The 24,614-nt window shown below is 40.1% G+C and overlaps 2 protein-coding genes across 2 annotated transcripts; both read left to right on the forward strand.

The window, feature by feature from the left end:
* Positions 1 to 1,366: 1,366 nt before the first annotated feature.
* LOC134530102 (NIF3-like protein 1) lies at positions 1,367 to 24,499 on the forward strand. Its single transcript, XM_063364699.1, has 7 exons — positions 1,367 to 1,429; positions 12,272 to 12,661; positions 16,465 to 16,573; positions 18,169 to 18,331; positions 20,384 to 20,522; positions 21,156 to 21,294; positions 23,223 to 24,499. Exons 2-7 carry the CDS (start codon positions 12,311 to 12,313, stop codon positions 23,489 to 23,491), a joined length of 1,170 nt encoding a protein of 389 aa, XP_063220769.1. The 5' UTR covers positions 1,367 to 1,429; positions 12,272 to 12,310; the 3' UTR covers positions 23,492 to 24,499.
* Positions 1,377 to 7,625, forward strand: LOC134530103 (probable cytosolic iron-sulfur protein assembly protein Ciao1). Its single transcript, XM_063364700.1, has 2 exons — positions 1,377 to 1,547; positions 5,998 to 7,625. The coding sequence occupies exon 2, from the start codon at positions 6,012 to 6,014 to the stop codon at positions 7,014 to 7,016; it is 1,005 nt and encodes a 334-aa protein (XP_063220770.1). The 5' UTR covers positions 1,377 to 1,547; positions 5,998 to 6,011; the 3' UTR covers positions 7,017 to 7,625.
* Positions 24,500 to 24,614: the final 115 nt, after the last annotated feature.

The raw sequence follows: 24,614 nt of genomic DNA on the forward strand, positions 1-24,614 counted from the left end.
AATAGATGTCAAATCCTTTATAGAAACAACACGTCGCATGTCACCTACACTTGTGTCGCACTAAACACGCAAGAGATGGCGCTGGCGAGGCATAACGGCCTGAAGGAGCCGGGGAGACACTTGGGTCGACGTCAGCAGTGTAAGTTGACGTCGTACCGACCGAAGGCCATCAGCCCGGCCTCAGCCCGCAGTACTGGATCCTGCTGGCAGAATGCACCCCTCGCCAAGTCTTCACCCAGATGAGACGAGCGGCATAACCTTGGCGCATGGAGGGAGTGTTCCCCCCCCCCTCCGCACGCCAACCCCTGCGGCAGTTCTGATCAACTCGCGGCCCGGAGCGGACGTGCGCGTACCATGGGGAGCCTTCAAGTTTTGTCTCTCTGATTCTTCACGACTGGTAACTATAGTCATCACCAAATACCTTTTTCAATGCAACTCCCTACGCGACTCCGGGTCTTTTTTTACCTACGGTGCAGGGATTAACCTGATCGTCGCTACTTTCCAACTCAAGCCACCGAGTCTAGGTGTTGTCTTCTGCTAGTTTTTGCGAGTCGCGGTTTATTTTTGCAAATTGGTCATTCGCAGTTGTATGTTTTGTGCTTTTTTACTTTTCTCCGCGGTCATTGTGGTGTACAGTCAGGCAGACATCCTATTGCGCGCGAGTCGTAAAGACATCTATTCCTTACAGTGTGGTAATACTCGTCACGGGCGGGACGTCCCGTATTTACATTACCATATTAGTGCGCAGAATCGGGTTTCGACCCACATAGAAATAGTCACAGGCGGAAACGCAGCAGCCCCATGTAAAGTGTTCAGCGTCTTGAGTATAAAGGATCATCAAACTTTATTCGAGTTGTTCTCATTTCATCTCTGGAGACTAAGTCCCTCGGCCACGCGGCCCGGACCCCCCTCTACCGAACCCTGAGTAGCCGGCAGAACAGCAGCATTGTCAGGGACTAGTCGACCAGCCGGCGACAATGTTGCCATTTAATATCGCACAATTCACTGTTTTACAAAGGTTAAAAGAGCGTTAGTTTGCTTTGAGTTGCCGACCTCCGTAGCATAGTCGGATGCACACCTGCTTACAGTGCGAGGGGTTCTGTGTTCGAGTCCCGGGTAAGGCATGGGTGTAAAATTTACATGATGGTCATTGATTGCTGATGATGATTGCTCTACGAAACATTGACCCATATTGCTTACTGAGGTTTGCTTGATTTCATATGATATGATTACGATTTGCATTTTGTCGCATTACCCTATGGCTGCGTGTGTTTCGCCGAAGGCCACCCTAGCTAATTAATAAAAATAAGAATAATATTTTTTCCATAGAGTTAATAAAGTACTAGTACTAGTTATCAACGATCTTCCTTACTTCTATGGTTGACGGTCGACGTGAAGTTCGGTGTACTGTAGTTACGTTCGATACGCGGTAGGTTTTAATAATTAAGTTTAAATAACTAATCATCTATAAAATACAGATGTTTTCCAGTTCTTTGTGGAGATATAGTTAATTATATAAAATACAAACACTTTTATTTTAAATACAGGTAATTTAGCCCAACTGAACATCCTCACGAAAATCACTATGACATTGTTTTCACCTTCGGTTAGGTTAGCTACATTTTAAATACTGTAAAATAATTTGAAAATATAATTAGGAATTACCTGGTGTGGTAAGCTTCACATCAGCTGTGGGAAAGGACATGTAGGATATAGTTCACAGGCATGTGGTAGGAGAAACTGGCTGGCCGTGAGGCTGCGCGGGTTCAAAAGTCAGGTCTTGTGAAATAGCTGCAGGATTACTGGAGGGTTGGTACAGGTAGTCGGTGAAGGAAAGCAGATTAGTGCCTGCTTCGTCAATATAGAGAACCATTTCTAAATGCTGCATTCAATTTTTTATTGAGGATGGAAAGGGGTGGTAAGGGAGGTGGATTGGAGATTACCTCACCAACGGAAAACAGGTGGTACGAGTGTAGAAGCAGTTTTCAGGCTTCAGCAGTTTCGCAGGGTAATTTCAGGACTACTTGGAACACTGCTTTTCCCCATCATGTTCAACTACATTGGAGAAGCATAGAAGTAGACATGAGCCTTTTTGCAGATGACTGGTATACGGAGAACATGGCCCCCACAAGGGTGGGGCTGGGTGGACCCCTGGGTTCAGGGCCCGTAATAGAATGTGGGGGCCATGACGGAGAAGCTGAAAAGGGAGTATTGTAGTAGGATTAGGATAGATTGGAGGAAAGGAATAATATGAAGGTAGACAAAGATAGTGAGGTTTTCTAAACAAAATAAATAAATAGAGGTTTTGCCATATAGGCAGGAGCATATGCAGAATTTACATTTCAGGGGAGAGGTTAGAACCATGGTAAATATGTAGTTGGACGGTATTTGCAAAAAAAAAATGCTAAAAATCCGAAAATACTTTTATTCTATGCTCTTTCACTTCCTCTTTTCAAAACAACCGGCGGAGATAAGAAATTCCAAATACTTTAGGAGATATCAAATTTTTTTAATTTTGCAATACAAGACCTGTGCAACCATTCGACCGTCACAATTTTTGTTATTTTGCCGTGTGTTCGTGAATGCGTAATTATTAAAATGGTTGATTAGCTCAGGTATTAATACTTTCAAACTAAGCCGACATTAAAAATAATGTGAATTAAATTTAATTATTCTTTAGTTTTAAATTATTTATAATGTAACTGACCTGACCTAACCAACCAGGACAAAGGATGGACAGTAGGAACTCACGTAATTTTTTTTTGCTTATTACTTGCGCAACAATATTCAAATAACAAATAAGACTTTAAAATTAGAAACGTTAAAAACTCACCTAAGTTGGAGGCGGTAATTAAACACCGTTTTAAACAATAAATGAACTAAATAATCACGTATTGGTTCATTTGAATTCTGGCCTATCACGAACAATCATGTGACATCATTATCCAATAAAGAAATAGATACTCGTAAACAAGAAACAATTGTGAATGCCACATGAATGCACTGGTATTGTGATGAAATTTAAAAATTCTATATCTCCTAAAGTATTTGGAATTTATTATCTCCGCCACTTTTAATGAAAAGAGGAAGTTTAAGAGCATATAATAAAGGTATTTTCGGATTTTTAACATTTTTTTTTTGCAAATACCGCTCAACTACATATTTACCAGAACCACTTTTCCTGCCGTTTGCTTTGAAATCCGTTTCTTTTGTTTGTGTAAATGATAGATTTGTTAGGTTTTTTTTTTTTGGAGGGGGGGGGGGTAGTAAATATTCTCTCTCATCCCCTTCCCTTGTCTAAGCCCTGCGTGGTGGGTAGAAGAAATTGAAGCGGCCAAGTAGGCATAGTTCTCCAGAAAAGAAACTACGTGGAGGAGCAATTAGGGATGAAGAGCAGGCAGGCCTGGGGTATGCTGGAAGGATACTGAAGAAAGGTCGTTCCATGTCGAGTGATCCAAAGGGGGTTTCTTGACCAGTTTATAATCAAATGATTTTTTGTTTGTAGATTCCTACATGGTTAAAGATTGAAAAAAAAAATTAATTTTAAATTGTTATCGTTTATCTGAATTCAGATGGCAGCCTTTAGTGTTTTATAAAACATGCTGACTTTTGTATTTGTAAAGGTTTGCGTAAACTTGTATTACTCAGATCTGGCTAACCCGAGGTTAGTCAAGTTAGACGACCTTAAATATCCCATAAAAACATTTTTTTTTTGCAAAGAACGATGTAGCATTAAATATGACAGTAGGTATTATTCTTATCATTAATAATAATATGATCTCAACTAATATTACTGATTACATTTTAACTTACCTTATTTACATGACACACTTCAAATGCTGAATGAACTTAATAATTTGAATTTGTTTCAGGGTCATTTCAGGTTTCACTGTATATGGAGGCTTCTTTAATCACTATTTTATAATACAGTTTTTACTTTGGATACCTTTGTTAAAACCTTTTAAAACTTCAAGTAAAATTATTGATGTATTATTTACAACTTACATATCACAAAATTATTGATTTACTTTGGACACTTGGATCATGTTTTATCAGTTGACCTTGATTTGTATTCATTAAGAAGTTTTGATATTTCTTCACTTAGTTTTGGGGAAATGTGATGTGTCCTTCCAGTAGTTGCTGTAGATTCTAAGGTACTTAATTTCCTTAAAAAATTGTTCATGTGCACCGAAGTCTGGTCTTTCTCATTTTTCTTAAAAGATAGCCTAGGTTGGCGGAGTGATAAAATGTCACAAGCACATCTTTATTTAAATCACTAATGTCATTCACCTCTGCCAGCCACCAACGATCATCATATACACTTGCGATAGAATCTCTGCTGTGAAGTGTTGTTTGTACAGCTTTTGTAGTGGAATGAATCTCATATTCCGTAGCTTGTGAAGCATTGAAGCACTTCAGGTTACTCTCTGAAACAGGAACAAAACAGTGAAAACTACTTGTACTGCAGTAATTGGTAAAGTGTCTTCAAATTGATGAAGTTTAGACCTACTGTTGTGATGTTGAATGATTTCTTCATATTTTATGTAAGTGTAGGCGATTCCTTTCAAATGTTTGTGACAATTTTGAATCATTTCTGCCGGTGTCAATATGTGGTTAGTGTACAGTTGCTGGAGACTTGCTTTGGTATCCTCTGGTTTTCGGTACCACCCACACCTTACAGGTGTTTTTACCATGACACGAAGCAATAAAATGCCACTCACCTTCCAAATTAAAATCTGCTTTATGATGACATAAGTTAGTGAACTTCATTTTGTTCTCATATTGACCAGAAGCTCTGTCAGAAAAAATAAATTACCTTTTTAATATGCTGATGATTTCTTTTGATGCGATTTACCAGATGCTGCTGAAAGCAATGGACTGTAGATGTATTGTGTTACAAAGTATCACTAATTGCAAAATAAAAAAAAAACATTGGCAGTGTGCCAATACAAGATAGGGGATTTATTGAAAATATGTACACCATATTAATAATTTAGCCTTTTAAGTAGTATTTGTGGAAAATTAATCAAATAGTAAGATAATTCGGTAAATGTTCCGTATCATGTATCCAAATTAATCCATGGATCATGATAACATTATCCTGTACACAGTGATCCTGTGGTACATGATATAAAAATTAATTATGATCACAAGTTGAAATCAAAAATAAAATTTCTCAAGACCTGAACATAATTTGTCTGTATTGTGATATTTTGTTATATTCAGGATCTATCTATGTACTAAATAAAACAGCAAGCATATGTACCACAGGATCATGCCATCAGGATCAAGGGATTAACTTGGATACGTGATTCGGATCATTACCTATAATTCTTGCAGCGACTTTCAGATTTTTGGTTTTATGTTTTCTCATTTTTATTTAATTTTACTCCACAATATTCCTGGGCTTCATCACTTTTATACTCCCCCCTAATTTTTTTTTCCAATTACATTTTGAGTTTTTAGAATCCAGTGAAAATGGAAAATTTTATTTTGCAGGATCATCAAGAAATAGTAGTTAAACTGTCCTCAAAAATACAATTTTTATTCATTTATTATTATTTTTTCTATAAAGCAGCATCTTTCAACATTTACCTACTAGTAATGAAGTATGTACACCAATGCCCTTTTAAGCAGTCTAGTGGTGAGAATTAAAATGAGATGGTTGCAAAAAAAAATATGTATCTGCAGTGATATCTGAAATAATTGCAGCCCATACATTACCTCAAAATATATTTATTTATACAAAAATATAAAATCTTGTGTGGTGAAATATTTTAAGCTCTTGATTGGGAAAAGAGAAATGCTCTTATCGAACACCAATTCATACCTATTTTATTTCACTGGCCGTTTACAAATTGCGTATGCCATAATGTTTTTTTTTTCTCCAAGGACTTGTTAGCTGGTTTGGCACAAAGTTGCTGGGATAATTGCTCCAGTGAAAGTTGCGTGAGATGCACTTCCCCACACTCGATCCTCCTGAATGTGTGGTGACAGTGTGGTTTCAGGTGATGGGTAGGCTGGAACTGGTTCAGAGCCTCACGGGGCACGAGGGTCGGGTGTGGAATGTGGCGTGGCATCCCAAGGGCAACTTCCTGGCGAGCTGCGGCGAGGACAAGGTGATCCGCGTGTGGGGCAAGCAGGGCGGCAAGTGGGTCCTGAAGACCATCCTCACGGACGGCCACCAGCGCACGATACGCGAGGTGTCGTGGTCGCCGTGCGGGAACCGCCTGGCCTCGGCCAGCTTCGACGCCACCGTGGCCGTGTGGGACCGCGGCTCCCGGGAGTTCGAGTGCATCGCGACCTTGGAGGGGCACGAGAACGAGGTGAAGAGCGTGGCCTGGTCCCGGTCGGGGGCCTTCCTGGCCACGTGCAGCCGCGACAAGAGCGTGTGGGTGTGGGAGGTGGAGGACGACGAGTTCGAGTGCGCGGCCGTGCTGAACGCCCACACGCAGGACGTGAAGAAGGTGGCGTGGCACCCCTTGGAGGACGTGCTGGCGTCGGCCAGCTACGACAACACGGTCAGGCTGTTCCGGGAGGACCCGTCGGACCACGACTGGACGTGCGTGGCGACGCTGGAGTCCCACGAGTCCACCGTGTGGAGCCTGGCCTTCGACAGGACGGGCGCCCGCCTGGCCACCTGCAGCGACGACCGCTCGGTGAGGATCTGGCAGGAGTACCGGCCGGGCAACGCCGAGGGCATCGCCACCCCGGCCGAGCAGTCGGCCTGGAAGTGCGTGTGCGCTCTGCACGGCTACCACGGCCGCACCGTGTACGACGTGGCGTGGTGCCACCTGACGGGTCTGCTGGCCACTGCCTGCGGGGACGACATTGTGCGCGTCTTCCGGGAGGAGCCGGCCTCCGACCCCGACCAGCCGACGTTCGAACTGGTGCACACGTGCCACAACGCACACTCGGAGGACGTGAATGCAGTGAAGTGGAACCCTTGCGTGGAGGGAATGCTGGCGTCTGCTAGCGATAACGGCGAGATACGCATCTGGCAGTACCAGGACTAACCTGTGATGCATCTGCTTTCTCTGTTAGTAACTGTTGTGTAGCATCAACTGTCTTTGTTTATACAATTGTTAAATGTAATCATTCTAGGTATGTTCTTAATGCAGAGAATCAGGATAAGCCTTATGTTTTTTTAGTTTTTTAGAACGGAATATTTACGTCTTCAATAATATCAGCCATATGCTACTGTAAATAGAATGAATTTTCGTGTCAACAGTAGTAGCCATTTTAAAAATGCCACTAGATAACATCAAGGGAACTGTGAAGTTAAAGTTTTTTTTTTTCCTGAAAAAAGAAATGATGGATCAGTGAAACTGTGTGCCACAAACAATGATGTGTTTTATTTACACAATCAGTTGTTCTGATGCATAATTAAACTGCGGATATTAAATGCCTAAAAAAAAAACTAGGCGTAATTAATGTCAAATTACAAAAAATAACTTTTCTATCCAAAAACAGTAGCATTACAGTAATACAGTGTTATATTGTTCCTGCTTACAATGTTTTCCTGCGTATAACATTATATATTTTTTAAGTTCCAACATTTTTTCCTTAAAAACAATGTAATTATTTCCTGTGTACAAAATTTCATTAAAGGTGCATTTCCTGGTTATAATGTTTGCTTTCTTAAATTCAGTAAATGAAAAAAAGTTTTTTAAAACCTAACTATTCCAACACTCATCCCTTCTGAGAAGTTTAACATGTTGAACAGTTTAATGTACAATTTACATTTACTATACTATACTAATGTTTTGGTATACAGACACTGTTATACCATAGATGTAGATTGTTCCAATAGGATTGTTTGCAAAACAAAATATCTAAGTGTGCTAGTGCTATAAGTTAGTGCTGCATAATGCTGTGTAATCAATACTTTGAAGATATGTATGTATCTGCACTCTTGTCTTGAAAAAAAAAAATCATTCCATTTCTTGCAATTCTGGTGTGTTTTCAGTTTGCAAACTATATTCCGTGATGGGTGGAAAAAAGTTTTCTATTGCTGATAGAGTTGAAATTATTTCATTTTTTGGCCAGGAATTAAAAGAACACATGTTCAAGTGGCAAAGGAATTGGGGTAAATATGGTTATAAGATAATTATATCTGAAACTAATCAAGTTAAAGAAAAGATTTTTGGTATTATTAATAAACTTAACAAAACCATCCTACCAAAAAAATTTTAATTTAGCAAAAAACAACCCTTTAGGGAAGATAAAGGGGTAAGTATGTTTAAAACATCAATATCTCTGAATTTAATTAAGTATAGTAAATGATATTTGATACCCACAATAAACATACAAATGCAAACAACCACAATTTTTATGTTTTGCAAAATTCAACCCCTAAGGTTTGAAAAAGGGGTAGGTATGTTTTTAAGATTAATATTTATATCTCCAAATTTAATTAAGGGTAGTACGTAAATTATGATTGGTACTGTTAATAAAAATACAAAAACTACCAACCCAACTTTTTATGTTTTGTGAAATTCAATCTTTAAGAAGTGAAAAAGGGGTAAGTCTGTTTTTAAGAATAATTAATATATGTATAAGGGTAGTAATTGATTTTGGATACCAATAAAAACAATACAAAAACTACCAACCACAATTTTTATATTTTTAAATTTAATTCCCTAAAGGTAAAAAAAGGGAAAGTATGTTTTTAAGTTGTATAGTAATTTTATCTCCGAATCTAACTAAGCATAGCAGTCGTGGCCAAGCGTTCATAGCCTACGGGCATGTGCGTGCATGGTCCTTGGCCTATTTGATGTATTTCGTCTTGTTGCCATCTGTATGATGAACATTCATAATCCTTCATTTTTGAATCGATCTGATTTCTTGGGGTTTGATTTACCCCTTGATAATGTTTCATCTTTAAGTGTGTCTTGCACCGATCACACTAAAAAGTTCAAATCACTGCCAAATAAAAAATCCAAATCTGATCATACTGATATTCATAGTCATCCCATGATTGTACACTTCAAATTTGAATTTATTGAAGGTGGAAGATCTGATTGAAACGGTTGTTGTCCTTAGTGAAAAGGTTGATGAACTTAAGAACGATAATACTATTCTCGAAACCCTCTTGATGGACTTTCGTTCTGAAACGGCAGATATTAAGAATGAACTGCGTGAAAACAAACAAAGTTTATGATCTCAGAGTGGGAATCTCAAAACCTATAGCCAATCTTAAAATTCGTCAAGCGTCTCGCAAGGTAAGAATGCATCACGTGATGTTGCAACTGCGGTGGTTGTGGGTGACCACCGCTGACATACATTCGGCTCGCCATGAAGAGAACGCCGGCAGCCGTGGCGTCACCAGACAAAACGTCGACAAAGATCAAGATGGATTCATTTTAGTGCAAAATGGATGCAAGTCCCAGACCTAAAGTAATCACTGGAGAAAATCTTGTTTATGAACGTAAAAAAGCACTGATGCAAATGGGAATCTGGAACATTCCGACACTATAAACGGTTGAGCTAAACCTGCCTTCAAAAAAATCAAAGGCGCTGTTTGTCAATCGTCTTGACCCTTCCGTTCAGGAACAGGAGATTGCTGGAAACTTCACCAATTAACATAAATTTGTTGCATGTTGAAGTTGCGAAGCTCCGGTCTAAGTATGATACATACTCGTCTTTTCATGTGTCGGTCTTTGTTGATGATTTTGTCAGAATAAAGAATATGTTTTGGCCAGGTGGGTGCCTGGTTAGCCCCTATCATGGCAAGCTTCACCTGGATCAAGTGGCTGCCAACGTCTACTCAACTGAACTCTAACACTGCATCAACACATGACGGACCAGGCCGTCTTCTCAGTCTGCTTCCACTTCTGCCTTCCGTCCCTGCAGATTATGAATTATTTTATCAAAATGTCAGAGGTCTTAGATCCAAATCAGTTGAATTTTTTGATAACCTGCTTAATTCCAATCACAATATTATATGTTTAACAGAAATGTGGTTTAACAACCTCAGTATCAATCCTCATTATTTTACAGACAATTGTCTTATCTTTAGAAATGATACAGTTGCAGTTTTGATGCAGAAAGAATATGGTGGTGGAGTGTTGACTGCAGTCAATAATTCAAAATTTCTCTTGTGTTCAGTTAACTAATGCTTGATTTTACTTCTTTTTTAAAAAAAAAAAAAAAAAGTCTGGGTAAAACTCAAATTAACCTGAACTAAAAATGGAATTCTCGGCAATATTTTCTTACCCCCACAAACCACTGTAAATACATTTCAAGCCTACTTTGATGCTCTTGAAGAAACTCTCGTCCTATCAAGAGGACTTTATTATTCTTGGTGACTTAAATGCTCCAGGCTTTGATTGGTGTGATAATCTAACTAACAATAATGTATTTACACAAACCATCAACAAGGTTAATTAATTTTTCTTTTAGTTTGGGTCTAGGCCAATGGCGTAGCCAGTATTTGTGTATGGGGGGAGGGGGTTAAGAAGCATGGTTCCCCCCCCCCCCCCTCCGGGGAAGTCCCCCGGAAAAAATTTGATTTTAAGGTGTAAAATAGTGCAATTTTAGCAGTTTTTGGTACTTAACTTTAAATATTGTAATGGTAAAAATATTATTAATTTTTTAATAAAAAATTTTTTGAGTGATGAAGTAAGAAATTAATTAAAGACATTTTTATCGATCCAAGTGCCTTGTTTATGTCCACTCAAAATCATAAATCATGCTCGAAGCTCGACAATACAAATAAAAGAGGAAAAAAAAGGGCTGGGTTTCGGCAGAATTGATCTATTCCTAGAAGCTTTAGCTTGAAGAGTTACATGACACCATGTCGTCTCAATTCTATACACACACAGCGATCCTTACACTTTTGGAAGCTTAGTCACCACCTGCTTATAATTAACGCGCTGGTTAAATACGGTAGGTGCAAGATATTTGAAAGCTTGGGACCCGTCACGGCGTCACAACCTTATAGCTTCTGCTCGCGACAGGGGTAGGGGAAGGGAAGGAGAATCGGTAGGGCTCGCTTAATCTTCCCCTCCTGGAAAACAGTGATAGCAGTAAGACACCGAGGCTTTTAGCTAACCTGCTTTCAGTTAAGAAAAATATTTGGGGCTAAGGGGGGGGGGGGGGGGGTTAGAAACCCTAACCCCCGGCTACACCCCTGGTCTAGGCCAGTGTAATGTTACACAAGCAATGAATGATTAATCTACTTGACCTTTGTTTTACCAACATATCTCAGTGTCAAGTGGTTCCTGCTGACGAAGCTCTAGTTAAAGAAGATAATTATCATCCTGCACTACTAACAACTTTTACACTTGTTAGTGAATCTCCAAATGCAGCATCTTATGTGTTCAGGAACTATACTTCTTTGGATTTTACAATTTTATAAAAAAACCACAACTGTTATAAATTTTATGATTCATCCGATGTTTACTTTTTTAGTTGATCAGCTAGCTATTTGTTTGTGTAATAATACCAATCTTTTTTCACCAGTAATTTTTAAAAAAAGCCAAGTACCCCTGCTGGTAAATAATTCATGTACAGTACTTTTACCATTTTTCGATATCTAACCCCAAAAGCAGTGAAACAGGGGTATGTAAGTTTTTATAGTACTAAATCATATATAAAAGCAAATTATGATGAAGGTAAACTGGGCAAGAATAATGTACAAAATTATGATTTAATATGTTTTAACCTTTACAATTTTTCCATATTCGACTGCAAAAGGGGTGAAAAGGTGGTCAATTTTTTTTTATTATAAAAGTCATATCTCTGAAACTAATCAAGCACGCTGTAAGTTATATGTTATGATTTATAGACATGCAAAATCAACCAACTCATTTTTACAGTTTGCTGATATTCTACTTTTTGAAAGGTGAAATATCTGTAAATATAGATTTAACATTAAAAAATATCATCTCATCAAATCACACTCACTTAAGATACTAGAAATGCTAAATAAACTTACTTTCAGCTACCATCCTAAATATCCTCTTTTTTTTTTTTTTTTTTTTTTTTTTTAACAGTGGTTAATATTATTCAAAAAAATAAAATAAGTTGTGTAATCCATTAAATCAGTATTGGCAAGATCTCAGACTTAACCACGGTGGCCTTGTGTCGCAGTAGAATGGTCTTTTGATACACTGATTTCTTTGCTCCCTCCCGCCCTTCCTCCAGCTTTGAAGTCCCTCCAGTTTCAAATCCTAGCAACACTTAAGGATTTCAGAGCATCTGCTCTTCTGTTCGTCCTTGAACTCCACAAACGTTATTTGTAGGTTATTTTTTTTTGTTTTTCCAGATGATGTCTCAGTGAGCGAGACCAGCGAGTGCCCGGGGAATGAACTCGGTAGGAACTAAGTCAGCTGCCTGTTTGAAGAGAATTGTGCTTGGACGGAGCCCGGCGGGTGCCTGGTCCCGAGGGATGGCCGGGGAGAGCGCGGGCCTGGGGCTGGGCGAGGTGGTGGCGGCCCTGGGGGACTTTGCCCCCGCGTCGCTGGCCGAGTCGTGGGACAACGTGGGGCTGCTGGTGGAGCCGGCGACGCCCCGGCCCGTGCGGAAGGCGCTGCTGACCATCGACCTGACGGAGGCGGTGATGCGGGAGGCCCTGGGACTGTCGGTGGACCTGATCGTGGCCTACCACCCGCCCATCTTCGCACCCCTCAAGTCCGTCACGTCGCGCACCTGGAAGGTACGGCAGGGCCACCGCGCTGGTGAACATCGCGGACTATCCGCAAGAGAGCCGAAAATGGGAAACAAAAAAGGGAAACATTAATTTCAACTTAAAAATCTAAAAATTTATGTACAGTAAAAGTTACAATTAACAGTAAAAAAAATTTTAATGATTCTAAAAATTTTAGTATTTTACTGAATAATTAACATACAATACATTTCAGTAACGTAAACATAAAAGTGCTCGACCATACGACTAGAAACAAAGCGCGACAGAGACAGAAATAGCAACGCATGTCAGCCTACTGTGTGAGTTCCGAGAAGGCCTGTGGCGTTTCACTGTGTACTGCACGCAATACACTCGTCAGTAGAGTTCAAATTAGGCTCACTTGTAATAAAATACAGATTTACATACAGGGTGGCCACCAAACCGGGAAAACGGGAAAAACCGGTAATATGTCGGGAATTTTAAAGGGCCCGGGTAAAACCGGGAAACTGTCTGGAATTTTATTTCTTTCCTGGGCAAATGCTGCGGTGTAAATGCGCACAACTTATATAAGACGTACATCGCGGCGTCTGATAATCACGCGGCAAATCTGTACAGTGTCATGTTGGCAGCGACTGTAGTGTACCCAGGCGTGTCATGTTTCTTCTTTCCTCATAGACGCAATACGTCACTAAGAGGCGGAGGGGGAGGGGGAATATGAACCGCACTACGGCGTGCAACACGGGGTGTTGTTCTAATTTGTTCTGTTCAGTACAAGTCTTCGAGTGGTTTTAGTCTTACGCTGTGCAGTTTGTTAGGAAGCTATTGCGGCAATGTCTACTTGGTATTCCTGTCGTTATGAGTCTTGAGGTTCCATGGGCTACTGGGGATGCGAAAGACAGAACTTGTGCGAGATGCAAGATATGCAATAAAAGTTTCAAGATCGATACGATGGGTAGGGGAGCATTTACAAGCCATGCCAAATCTAAGAATTACAATAGAGTTATAAATAAGTTAACCAATCAAGAAACCTGCAAGTTACAGAATTTTGTTTCCACTCAACCTGCTCAGGATGAAGCCCACACTTCCTGTAACAAAGTTTTATTAGTACTTTAATTTATACTAGTAGCTTCCAACGGTTTAGCGGTGTTATAAACTACGACGTCTTGTAATCCATCGCTTATCAATAAACTGTCAAATATGTCCAGTAACTAACGACACAACACGTTTTTTTATAAATATTCTCAGCGTGTTGAGGCCGGCCGATAAACCTTCCGCATTAACTTACCTTTAACGTCGGTAATGCTATGTTCACTTAAAATTTGTAAAATAATAATACTAAACATATAATTATTATGTACACCAGAACCCCGATTTCACGAACACCGGATTTAACGAAGCAGTGATTTTACGAGTACATTCTCGGGAACCATAAAAAAAATTGGAAATTTTGACCAAAATGTGAAAAACAGAAAAAAAAATATTTTAAAAAAACGCAATGAAAGATCATATATACCGAATAAAAGCATGTTGGACCTCCTGCGGTCACCAGCAAAGCATAAACACGACCCAATGCGTGGTGCAACTGCTACATCGCTTCGTTATTGCTCGCGCGAGAGGCGGGACGTGGAATGTTAGAAGAAATGAAGGGGGAAATGCGGGGGATGACAGACAGCAGCCAGTGTGTTTCCTGCGTGGGGAATAAGTGGCGTAGCTCCTTTTTTTATGCTGTGTGAAGCGACCTTTTTCTATCAACTCACGGGAAAAGATAATTGCTTGAGCTGTCAAAATAAACATCGCTGCGACAGTTAAAACAAGACGCGGGCGAGCATCCGGTAGGTCGATGTGTATATCTACTCGAAAAACATATCTCAATTCATGACACTAATAAGATTCCTTATAACTTACACGTATAGCCTGATGTTTTCAGCTTGATCCATGCAAGTTCTTTAGCCACGTTTTGAATGAAAACAACCACCAGCCGGCCAGTGTTGTGCCCTGTTTAATACGCACAAAATATACCAAATATATTTGGTTAAAAAAAAAAAAAACAGAAAAGAACCAAGGCAAAAAAAGTCAAAATAATGAGTGATGCCTTAAAACAGACCGCTCTCATAGACGAAGAAATTTTAAACACAAAAAAGGTTAAAGTTATGTGGCAAATATATATTTAGTAAACTGCCACCTGTTTTTTTAGTTGGGTATGTATCACATTTTGTGCATTTTTGTTTTATATTTAGTACTATACAGTTCCGTGTTTTAAAATGTGTGCTTTGTATAATGTATTACATAAATAAAAACATGTCATTTTGTATATATATTGCAAAACCTGGAAAATCTTGAAAATACCTGGAAAAACCTGGAAAAAAACTGGAATTTTTTATCACAAATATAGTGGCCACCCTGTACATATGTGCTGTATTTTTTCGTAGCGTACGCAGAACATCCGCCCGCGGATAATAGGGAGTTTACTGTCTCTGCTTTGCGTGCTCGCCTTGTGAGTGGCCTTTGTTGCAGCCTCGCTTGAAACAGAGTATTCCGTGTGTTGCTTGCACTTATAAATTTGATGATATTGTAATTCTGATGGGTAAAACAAAGAGCTTTTTCTGTAATACATAATTTAAAATGAATTTAAGTATGCAATTTTAATTTTGATCACAGAGTCACCACGCAAGTCATTAAGGGACCTTCCGATGCCAAACACCCAGAGGTGACGCGGGAACCATTCAAGTTGGTTGCATGATAGTTCCAAATTTTAGTGGTTGCATTTTCAAATATTTTTTGTTTGATCAGGATGGAAAACTGCTAAAAATGAAGGGCCACACATAAAATTAAAAATTTCATTTTCCAGTTGTTATTGCTGGAATATTTTGTGTGCTATAAACCAGCATTTAAGTAGTTGATAGGAAATGTTAAGGTATACAACTATAAACTTTACCTGTGTTTGTAGCTATAACTGCAAAAATCATCAGTTTTAAACACAGACATGAACATTTTTTTTTAATTTGGTGTTTTTATAACAGCTTTGTCAAAATTATTAGATGCAAATGCGTGATTTGATGCAGTGCATATTTTAGTGTTTTAGCCACAAACTATCAAAAACACTTTCTCTTGAAAACTCTGGCATATCAAAGAAGGGTGATATATAACCTCAACATCACACCAACCGCATTTGTCATCAGATTAGCTATTCATTGTTGGCACCACTTTTCTGTTTGTTGGTTTGGAAAAGGGGGGGGGGGGGGGGGCACAAACAGTAAAACTTCCTGTTTCTCTCTCTTCTTTCACCACCGACGATGGATTGAGGTGACTCATTGACGGAAAGATTTGTAGACTTCATATGCCACCAGAAAACACCTGCTAGTTCGACTTGAGCAACCTTGACTATTGAAATACATATTTTGCATCACCATGTGTTGAGACCGGAAAAATTCGTGATTTCAATGGCCTTTAGGATATACTCCATGATCCTCTATGCATGCGGGAAAATGACATCTGCTCATTGGCTACTGACTCGTGATACCTGTTAACTGAGACACTAGTGATTCGATACTTCTTTTGTTAAAGGTTTTTCATTGGCCGAGTGTCATTCAGATGAACTGTTGCCCAATCACTGATGCGGTAAAAGGGCAAACGTTTTTGGATTCTAACCTTATCGCGAAAGGAATCCGCGAATTTTTCCGGTCTCTAACCACGTGGCATTTTGCTAGAGAGTGAATAACTGCACGTGGGCCGAGTGCTGTGATACCGTGAGGCGGAGGCACATGGTTGTAGTCACGAGCTCACTGCTCTCCGCCGGCAGGTTGTGTACCGGTGGTTGCTTGTGACGCCCGCAGGAGCGCCTGATCGCCTCGTGCCTCGAGAACAGGATCGCCGTCTACTCGCCCCACACCAGCTACGACGCCAAGGTCGGGGGAGTCAACGACTGGCTGGCCGCAGCGTTCGGTGAGCAGCTCCTTGTCGCACTCCGCTCACTGCGACCTCTTCATGACGTCTGCCGCTCGTGTGGTGACCCTTGCTCTTCCACTTTGCCACGCAAGATCTCCGTTCACCACTGGCTCGAAAAATAAACCAGTACGGTTTCTAACTGCACGGTGTCAAACTGTGTTAGTTCATCTATCAGAGTTCGTACGCCTCCTTAATAACCGCAAAAAATCCTTAATTTGTCTTAAAATAATTAAGGGCCCTTAAAAATCCTTAAATTTCACTTAGAATCCTGAAAAACTACTTATTTAATACTGATAGCTTGCAAGTAATGGATAAATGAGTGTATTTTAATTTTATTTTGTTTCTGACTTGGCAGTAAACAATGCTTTGTACATGCCCAGTACAATTCGCAAATTTCGGATCATGTGATTAGATTTTGTACACAAAAAAAACATTTTGAATTTGTCTTTCTTAGTTTGTATCTCAAGTTTAAACTAAAAAGGAGTGTTTTATTGTCTTACTTAGAAATTTTAAAGTAAATATAATTAAATGATCAAAGTGATGGTTGGGGTATAAAATTCACATACCTACACTGCTTGTGTTCCATAGATAAATCTGTACAGTAGGGGCTTATTTGTAGGAATTGAACTGACCAGCTAACTTATTTTTTGTACATTGTTATTTGCGTGAGGTATATTTGTGATTTACAAATGGGTTTCTACCTCTTGATGGTGGTGAAGGTGATGGAGTGAAGGTTCCTTAAAAACTCCTTAATTTTTGAGTGCACAAAAGGCTACGAACCATGTCTGTGGAAACTGATTTATTTGTATGTGCGTAGTACTAGTTTGTCCATTGATTTAAACATAATAATGCAAGACAGTACAACATATCTTTTTTTTTTTTTGCAATTTTTTAAGGACGGCAATATGTTTTTAATTGAGCATGTTCAGGACCATGGTCATGCAGAATAAACAATTTTGCTGAATTAGTTAACGTCAATTTAGTTTTAACAGAATTACCAAAAATTATAATATACAGTATAATGATTAAAACAGGTTGTTATAAGATACTTTGTACAAAGAAAAAAATACAAATTAGCATTGTTCCTCTTCAAGAAAATCACTACGGAAATGTAACCTGCTGTAAAACTGAAAACACTGGGTTGAAATGAAAACCGGCGGTAATGCTAAACTCTGAGCTCTGAGCTCCGAGCGGGCTGGGAGCCAGATGGATGTGAGCATATGATCTTCCACTGTAGTGCTCACTTAACATATCACTGTTTAAGGATTTCATTTATAAAAAAAGTTGAAATTTCTTAGATTTATGCATTTTTTTCATACTATTTCATACCCAGCCTTTTAAAATAAAATCTGATTAGGGAACAGCTTGTTATAAAACTGACCATAAATATAACTTTCATAAAATAAAAAAATATTTTATTTCTGTGATTTTTTCCCCCCCTCTTTTATACTAAAATCTGAGTTATTGCATTAGGAATTAATTTAGTTTTTGTCTTGAATTTATTCACCAAATTATCTTTCCACTAGTGATGAGGAGTTGTACAAACTCACGTTTGGGGTTACAGGTTTGGTGGTTGATTTTTGTTTTTGCAGAGACAAAGTGCACGAAGCCTCTCATCCAGTCGTTCAAACGCTCGAGCTTCACCCACCGAGTTGACTTCACGTTCTTGAAGGGCGAGGACGTGACGTCTTCCGGCTTCCTGCAGGCTCTGAGGGCGCGGGGCCCCGCCCCTGAAGGCAGCGCCTGGAGAGCCAGGTCAGTCCGGCCGTCCTGACGCGACGTCTCAGCTCGGTCGCTCCGCTCCAGGGCCAGACTCCCGCATAACGACATAACGTTTCTTAACGACAGTGTTTCACGTTTTATTTATTCTTTAGGATAATAAATGCCATGTGTGGCGTGTGATGAATAAACAAAAAATTGGTTGTCTGTAAAGTCGGTTTACGGACGATAGTTTAACGTGACGTCATAACAAAACATTGATGAAATGATTGCATACTTTTATGAATAAAATTGAATCATTTTTATTGAATTATCACTATTTTGTATGGATACAAAGAAGGAGTGAAATGAAATCTACAATTTAGTTGATAAATTTACTTTTATCAAGTTTAATGTGCCTCGAAAAAGTCAAATCGATGGTTGTTCCAATCGAGTGGAATAGAGATAGATACGGCGCAATCGTACAATGAGCGTAACGGGACAATGTGCACAACGGGACACTTTTTTGTGCGTGCGGCCGGCGTTCATCGATTTATTAGACGTCACGTCAAAAAATAATTCTCTTAAAAACTGTAATTACAAAAACTAAAAAAAAAAAAATTTTAATCTAAGAAGAAATACCATGAAATTAAATATGTACAGAGATGAAAAAAGACAAAAAATATATATAAATAATATTTTTTAATATTTATGTGTATTTTGACTTGATAACATCGTCTACTGGCAACTTAATCTATTTTACGTAGTAGAACCCTGTTATAACATTTTTCATGGGCGCATAAGGAAAAAATCTTATAATTAGGAAACTGTTACAGCAGGAAATATCAATTTAGAACTTGTCATTGTTAAACTTTTTTACCAATTGACTCATCAAGCTACGTAATCAAATTTAATGATAAAACTACTGGTGGGTACCCTCGATTGTTAAATTTGCTTAAGCCAACAATCTGCAATCGAATGATTTTCAACTTCGTTGTGCTTCCAGCTTCTATTTTATTTGACTTTACAGAGACACTGACACATTTTCTGTAAAATTTTCATGATTTTTGACATTGATGCTAGAGCAGGAGTGCCTGTTTCCAATTCATTTGCCACTTGAAAATGTTTAATTTGGGGATACCTACGTACGAATGAAATAAATTTAACTCTTTATCAGCAATAGAAAACATTTTTTGTTTTTCCATCACGGAATATTTGGCAACTAAAATGTTGTAACGCCACATATGTACATCCATCTGAAAACACACTAGAATGACAAGAAACCGAAGGATTTGATAATTTTTTTTCCAAGACAAAAGTGCCAACAGAAACGTAACTATGAACATTATGTACCTTTGGTACCTATATCAAATACACAGCATTAACCAGCACTAATGTGTAACGTGTGTTGTGGCACACTTACATTTGGTTATTGCATTACAGTCCTGTTTGAACAAACTACATCTATGGTGTAACACTATAACAGTGATTGTAAACAATAACATACATAAAGTGTAAAAGTAAAACCACAGATGGGATAAGTGTTGGAATAGTTGGGTTTTTTATTTGACGTGATAACGTCCTTTAAATCGATGAACGCCGGCTGCACACCTGAGACGAGCGTGCAAGCGAGAGCGCGGAACAAGTGATAAAGAGGCACAATCGGCCTAAGCGTTCGGCTTGTGACGCATCTATCTCTCTTCCACTCACGTTATCACGTAAAATTATCGCCCGTAAACCGACTTTACAGACAAACCCCTTTTTTTTCCATTTATTGAATGTTAGAAAGCAAACGTTATAAGCAGAAAATGCACCATTCGTGAAACATGATATGCAGGAAATAAGTACATTGTCCTAATGTGGAAAATATTGGGTCTTAAAAAATATGAAAAAATGTTATAATTAGAAAAACATAAGCAGGAACATTATAACAGGGTTCTTATGCATTCTTTAGGCGGGCTGTGCACGATTATGTCGTGGGCAGGTTACATTTGGCCATGATTGTGTTAGTGTGTCACTGTTCTTCCTGTTGCAGCCACAGGATGTTATATAACAAATTCAATGTGCTCTTACGTGAAATACCATGTTCTGTGTATCTGTTTTTTCCAGGCACACTTTCGAAACCGGCACGACAACTCACCTGACTGTCGAATGTCCTTCCAGTCAGCTGGCTCTGGTGACAGAGACGTTCACTGACTTGCTCCCAGAAAACACGAGCTCCTGCATGTCCATCGCTAAAGTGGAGGAGGTTTGTAGCCAAGGGTTTGTGTTGCTAGTTACCATTCGCTAGAAGCTGTGTTACGTCAGTGATAGACATTGTAGTCATGGACCTGCGATTGTCATAGCTACTTCCGGAACACACAATTTGCTGTTGAGGTCGGCTAGCCTTTGTTCTGGAGACTTTACATTAATTCATTTTGTTCACTACGTTCCGGCTGACCTCGATTTCTTTTTTCTTTAGTGGCCAGTATTTATAGAATGATTAAATATCAAAACAATATTGCAAGGGAAAAGTATTGTTTGAGGTAGTAATGATGAAAATGCTAAATAATTAAATAAAATGACTGTAATTAAATGGTGTATGGTGTGAAAAGGAAGTTCCTCAGAGGTCATGCAGGGAATATTACGTGGCATATGTTGATAATGATGTGCAATAATGTGAAGATATCTCATCATATCTTAGTTTGCAGTTTGGGGTTACCACAAAAAAAAAAACCCTGAAACTGGATATTTAGGTCCTTTTGTTTCGTTTGTGCCAGAAAACTATAGATGAATAATTATTAATTCTTTAAAAAATCAACATAAGTAGTTGTAGACTCAGGACTCTCCGATAAACCAGCCACTCGAGTATGAAGCACGTATGCGGGGATGCGTGTGGCAGGAGCCGCTCCCGGGCCACGGCATGGGGCGTCTGTGCGAGCTGCAGGCCCCCGTCACCGTGCGCGGCGCGGTGAGCCTGGTGAAGCAGCACGTCGGCGTCCCCCACGTCCGGCTGGCGCTGGCCGCGGGCGGCGACATGGGTACGTCCCGCCTTTGAATATATATGTATATACTGTATAGAAGTCGCGAGTGGATAGGATTTACTCTACGTTTTACAGGAGCGTGTGATGAGCAGCTTGGGAACTTAACCGCTGCAGTGCGCTGCCGTAACGTCCTGTATCGTCTTAGTTGTTATTTACACGTTAGAGCGCAGCGCTGTCGCCCGCTGTCATTCCCCGCACCCCCCCATCCATCATTCACTGCAGCTCAAGTTCGTTCAACAGGAGGGAGAAGGGGTGTTTGAAGAGTTCGACACTTCTCCGCTAGGGACCACCACGAGTCGATGCCCTAGAGATGGTGGCGATTGCGGCGGTGAATTAACCAACTACCTCAAAACCGTATTAGAAATTTTAACCTGGGCTGGCGACTTCTATACAGTATATATATTCAAAGGTCCCGCTGTGCTAGTGCAGATAGCCGTGCTTGTTTGAACTCACGAGCTAGGATTGTAGATAACTTGTCATCGTCATCCCTGGTTCCCGCCTGAGGAGATGAGATCACTGGTGTGAATCACAGCTGTGACCAGCGTGACTAGTGAATGGAGGGAGCGTAGATGAGATGTGTTATATGGAACAGCGATGTCTCCCAACATAATGTTGAAACGTAAGAAGAGTTATGGATGTGGTGTCGGATGCCCGCCTTTTGGCCCTAGTTCAGCTCGTGGTCACGCCAGGATGCAAGTGTTCACTGCTCAGCTCATTTCAGCACCAGCCCTCGCTTGTCGTGCTTGCCTCGACTTGGGCGGGGATAACGTGTGAATGGTCAGATCTGTCCACTAATCATTAGAGCACACCTTAACCACTGTAAGAACCATTATTGTATCAAACGTTCTGATCTTTGTAATAGTCACTCTCCTCCCTTCTTGGTAATCAATCCATCAGATCAGTTAGTTCATCCGTACAATCACTCTATAAGCCAGACATTGTTTTATGTTTTGTTTAATCATCTGTAGTTAGGGGGTTAACATCACACTAGGCAATTTGGTTTTTTTTTTGCATGAGAGAAAAGTGGGGAAAGTTGCCGCGAACCGGTGGGGTTTTTCCTCGGGGTGCTCCCGTCTGCCATGTCGATTCGTTCCATCAATGTTCCATTACCTTCTCGTGGTCCATCACGTAGTGACCTTGCTGTTGATGAGATGTCACGTAGCCAGCAAGTTTAAATCCCAGATTAGCAGAGTGCGACAAACGAAGGCACTGGTTAATTATTAATTTTAATCACCATGCCAAAAGCAAAAAACAATGTTAACAATATAAAAACGAAAAACACTTAACTCATACAAAATGCACTATAACCGTACATTCCTATGGAGTGATTTAAAACATCGAGTGAGTCGCAGGAAGCAATTTCCGCCTTTATTTAAACAAGCCTCACGAGGCAGCGCTAGATCCCGACGACTTCATGTTTCTCCTTGCTAGGAAACTCTTATTACTTAAAGCAGTGGTTCCCAAACATTTTCAGCTGGCGACCCACCTTTCCTTAGAGGAATACCTCCATGGTCTATCGGTCCATGGTGGAGTAAAAATCCTTATTTTTATCGTATCCCTTCCTTATGTATATATAATTTACCATCAAATATTGCAAATAAACATATATGTGAGCTTTTTTTTAAGATACAGATTGGTTATTGATAAACAATTTGTGTTCTGATTAGAAAATGGTTAACAAAATATAAGCACTTTGTAGCAAAACAGTTATTTATTTACCAATAGGTATGTGTTTACACGCGAATCGATTTGCTTCGATTTTTCTTATCTTTTCTGATGGTTTATTCGATGGTTTCTGATAGTTTTAGGATCGAGTCGCTACCCACCTGTAACCCTTCCGGGACCCACTAGTGGGTCGCGACCCACCGTTTGGGAACCACTGACTGAAAGTATTATAGTAATTGACGTGACGGTGGTGGGTGCAGACAGCGAGGTGCGCAGCGTGGCCGTGTGCGCGGGCTCGGGCGGCGCCGTGCTGCGCGGTGCCTGCGCGGACCTGTGGCTCACCGGCGAGATGCAGCACCACGACGTGCTGGAGGCGACCCAGGGCGGCGCCCACGTGGTCCTGTGCAACCACAGCGACTCTGAGCGGGGCTTCCTGGGCCGGCTGGCCCCCCAGCTGTGCCGGCTGCTCCGCGGCCAGGTGGCCTTCCTGGTGGCCGCCTCCGACCGCGACCCCCTCGCCACGGTGTGACTCCCTGCTTCGCACCGCTTCCAGCGCTGAACCCCGGGCAGCCACCATGACTCATGGCTAGAGACCGGAAAAATTCGCGAATTCATTTTTCGCGACAGGCTGAAACACAAATAGTTATACCTCAGTTGCTGCCTCTGCCATCGGCTCGCAACTCACCTGGATGACTCCGGGGGCCAATGAGAAACACCCGACCGAAGCTTTATACGAATCACAGGCTGCTATACGTTGGGACGCCTCACAAGACAGCAGCCACTGGCTGGGTGGACATTTGACCGAGTGTACGTAGGACTATGGAGTTCATTCCTACAGGTCGTTGAACCCGCAAATTTTTCCGGTCCCTATTTATGGCTTATCTCGGATCAAAAAAGATTCATCTAAATCTAGTAACTGGCAGCATTAATTTTCTTTCTTTCCAATACGACTTCAATGGAAACCTGTTTAACATCCATGTTTGATAGCTGCCTCAAATTGATCCCTGAACATTTGCATTTGTAAAATTGTGCTCTGCTTAACCATATCAGGAAAATTTATGTCGGCAAACTCTTTTCTGTTGAGTAGTCCGGCAGGGTGGCTACGGGCTGGGATAACTGGGGAAAAAAAATCAGGGAATTTCAGAAAGTCTGAGTAAACCCGGAAAATGTCAGGGAATTTCTGCATATTGCAGGAAAAAATGTTTAGTTAGTGTGATTTCATTATTATTCATAACAAATACCGACATGTTGCTTGTTTAAGTTTTCGCTAGTCACGTGCCAGCTTGGACAGCATCGAGAATAAATGAATTTAATTTCAAAATTATTTGAGAATTAATGTCTTAAAATAGTGAGCCATTAGGTTATTGTTTGGGTATCTTCAAAATACGGAATTGCAAAACAATACAAAATGTTCATGTTTGCCCTTTTTTTTTTAATGCGAAGTTTTTCTAAACGTGCAGCTTGAAATGAAATTGGATGTATTTGAGTTGTTAAGAATTTGGTGTGTACAAGGGGAAAAATAAACCAGACTTGAGAGTAGTTTTTGTTTATTTTTGTGAGTTAATGTTTACCTAAAATGGAAATGGCATTCATTGTGTTGAAAACATTTTGTATTTACAGTATATTTTTGTGTTCAGAATTCATTTCAGCAT

This window comes from Bacillus rossius, chromosome 3 (assembly GCF_032445375.1).
Source record: "Bacillus rossius redtenbacheri isolate Brsri chromosome 3, Brsri_v3, whole genome shotgun sequence".
Lineage (NCBI taxonomy): Eukaryota > Metazoa > Arthropoda > Insecta > Phasmatodea > Bacillidae > Bacillus > Bacillus rossius.

Bases quoted from the DNA above. Each gene is read 5' to 3' on its own strand.
- LOC134530103 (XM_063364700.1), top strand. From the start codon at position 6,012: ATGGGTAGGCTGGAACTGGTTCAGAGCCTCACGGGGCACGAGGGTCGG.
- LOC134530102 (XM_063364699.1), top strand. From the start codon at position 12,311: ATGAACTCGGTAGGAACTAAGTCAGCTGCCTGTTTGAAGAGAATTGTG. The intron at 12,662-16,464 runs GTACGGCAGGGC...TGACGCCCGCAG, and splicing joins TCACGTCGCGCACCTGGAAG to GAGCGCCTGATCGCCTCGTG. The intron at 16,574-18,168 runs GTGAGCAGCTCC...TTGTTTTTGCAG, and splicing joins CTGGCTGGCCGCAGCGTTCG to AGACAAAGTGCACGAAGCCT.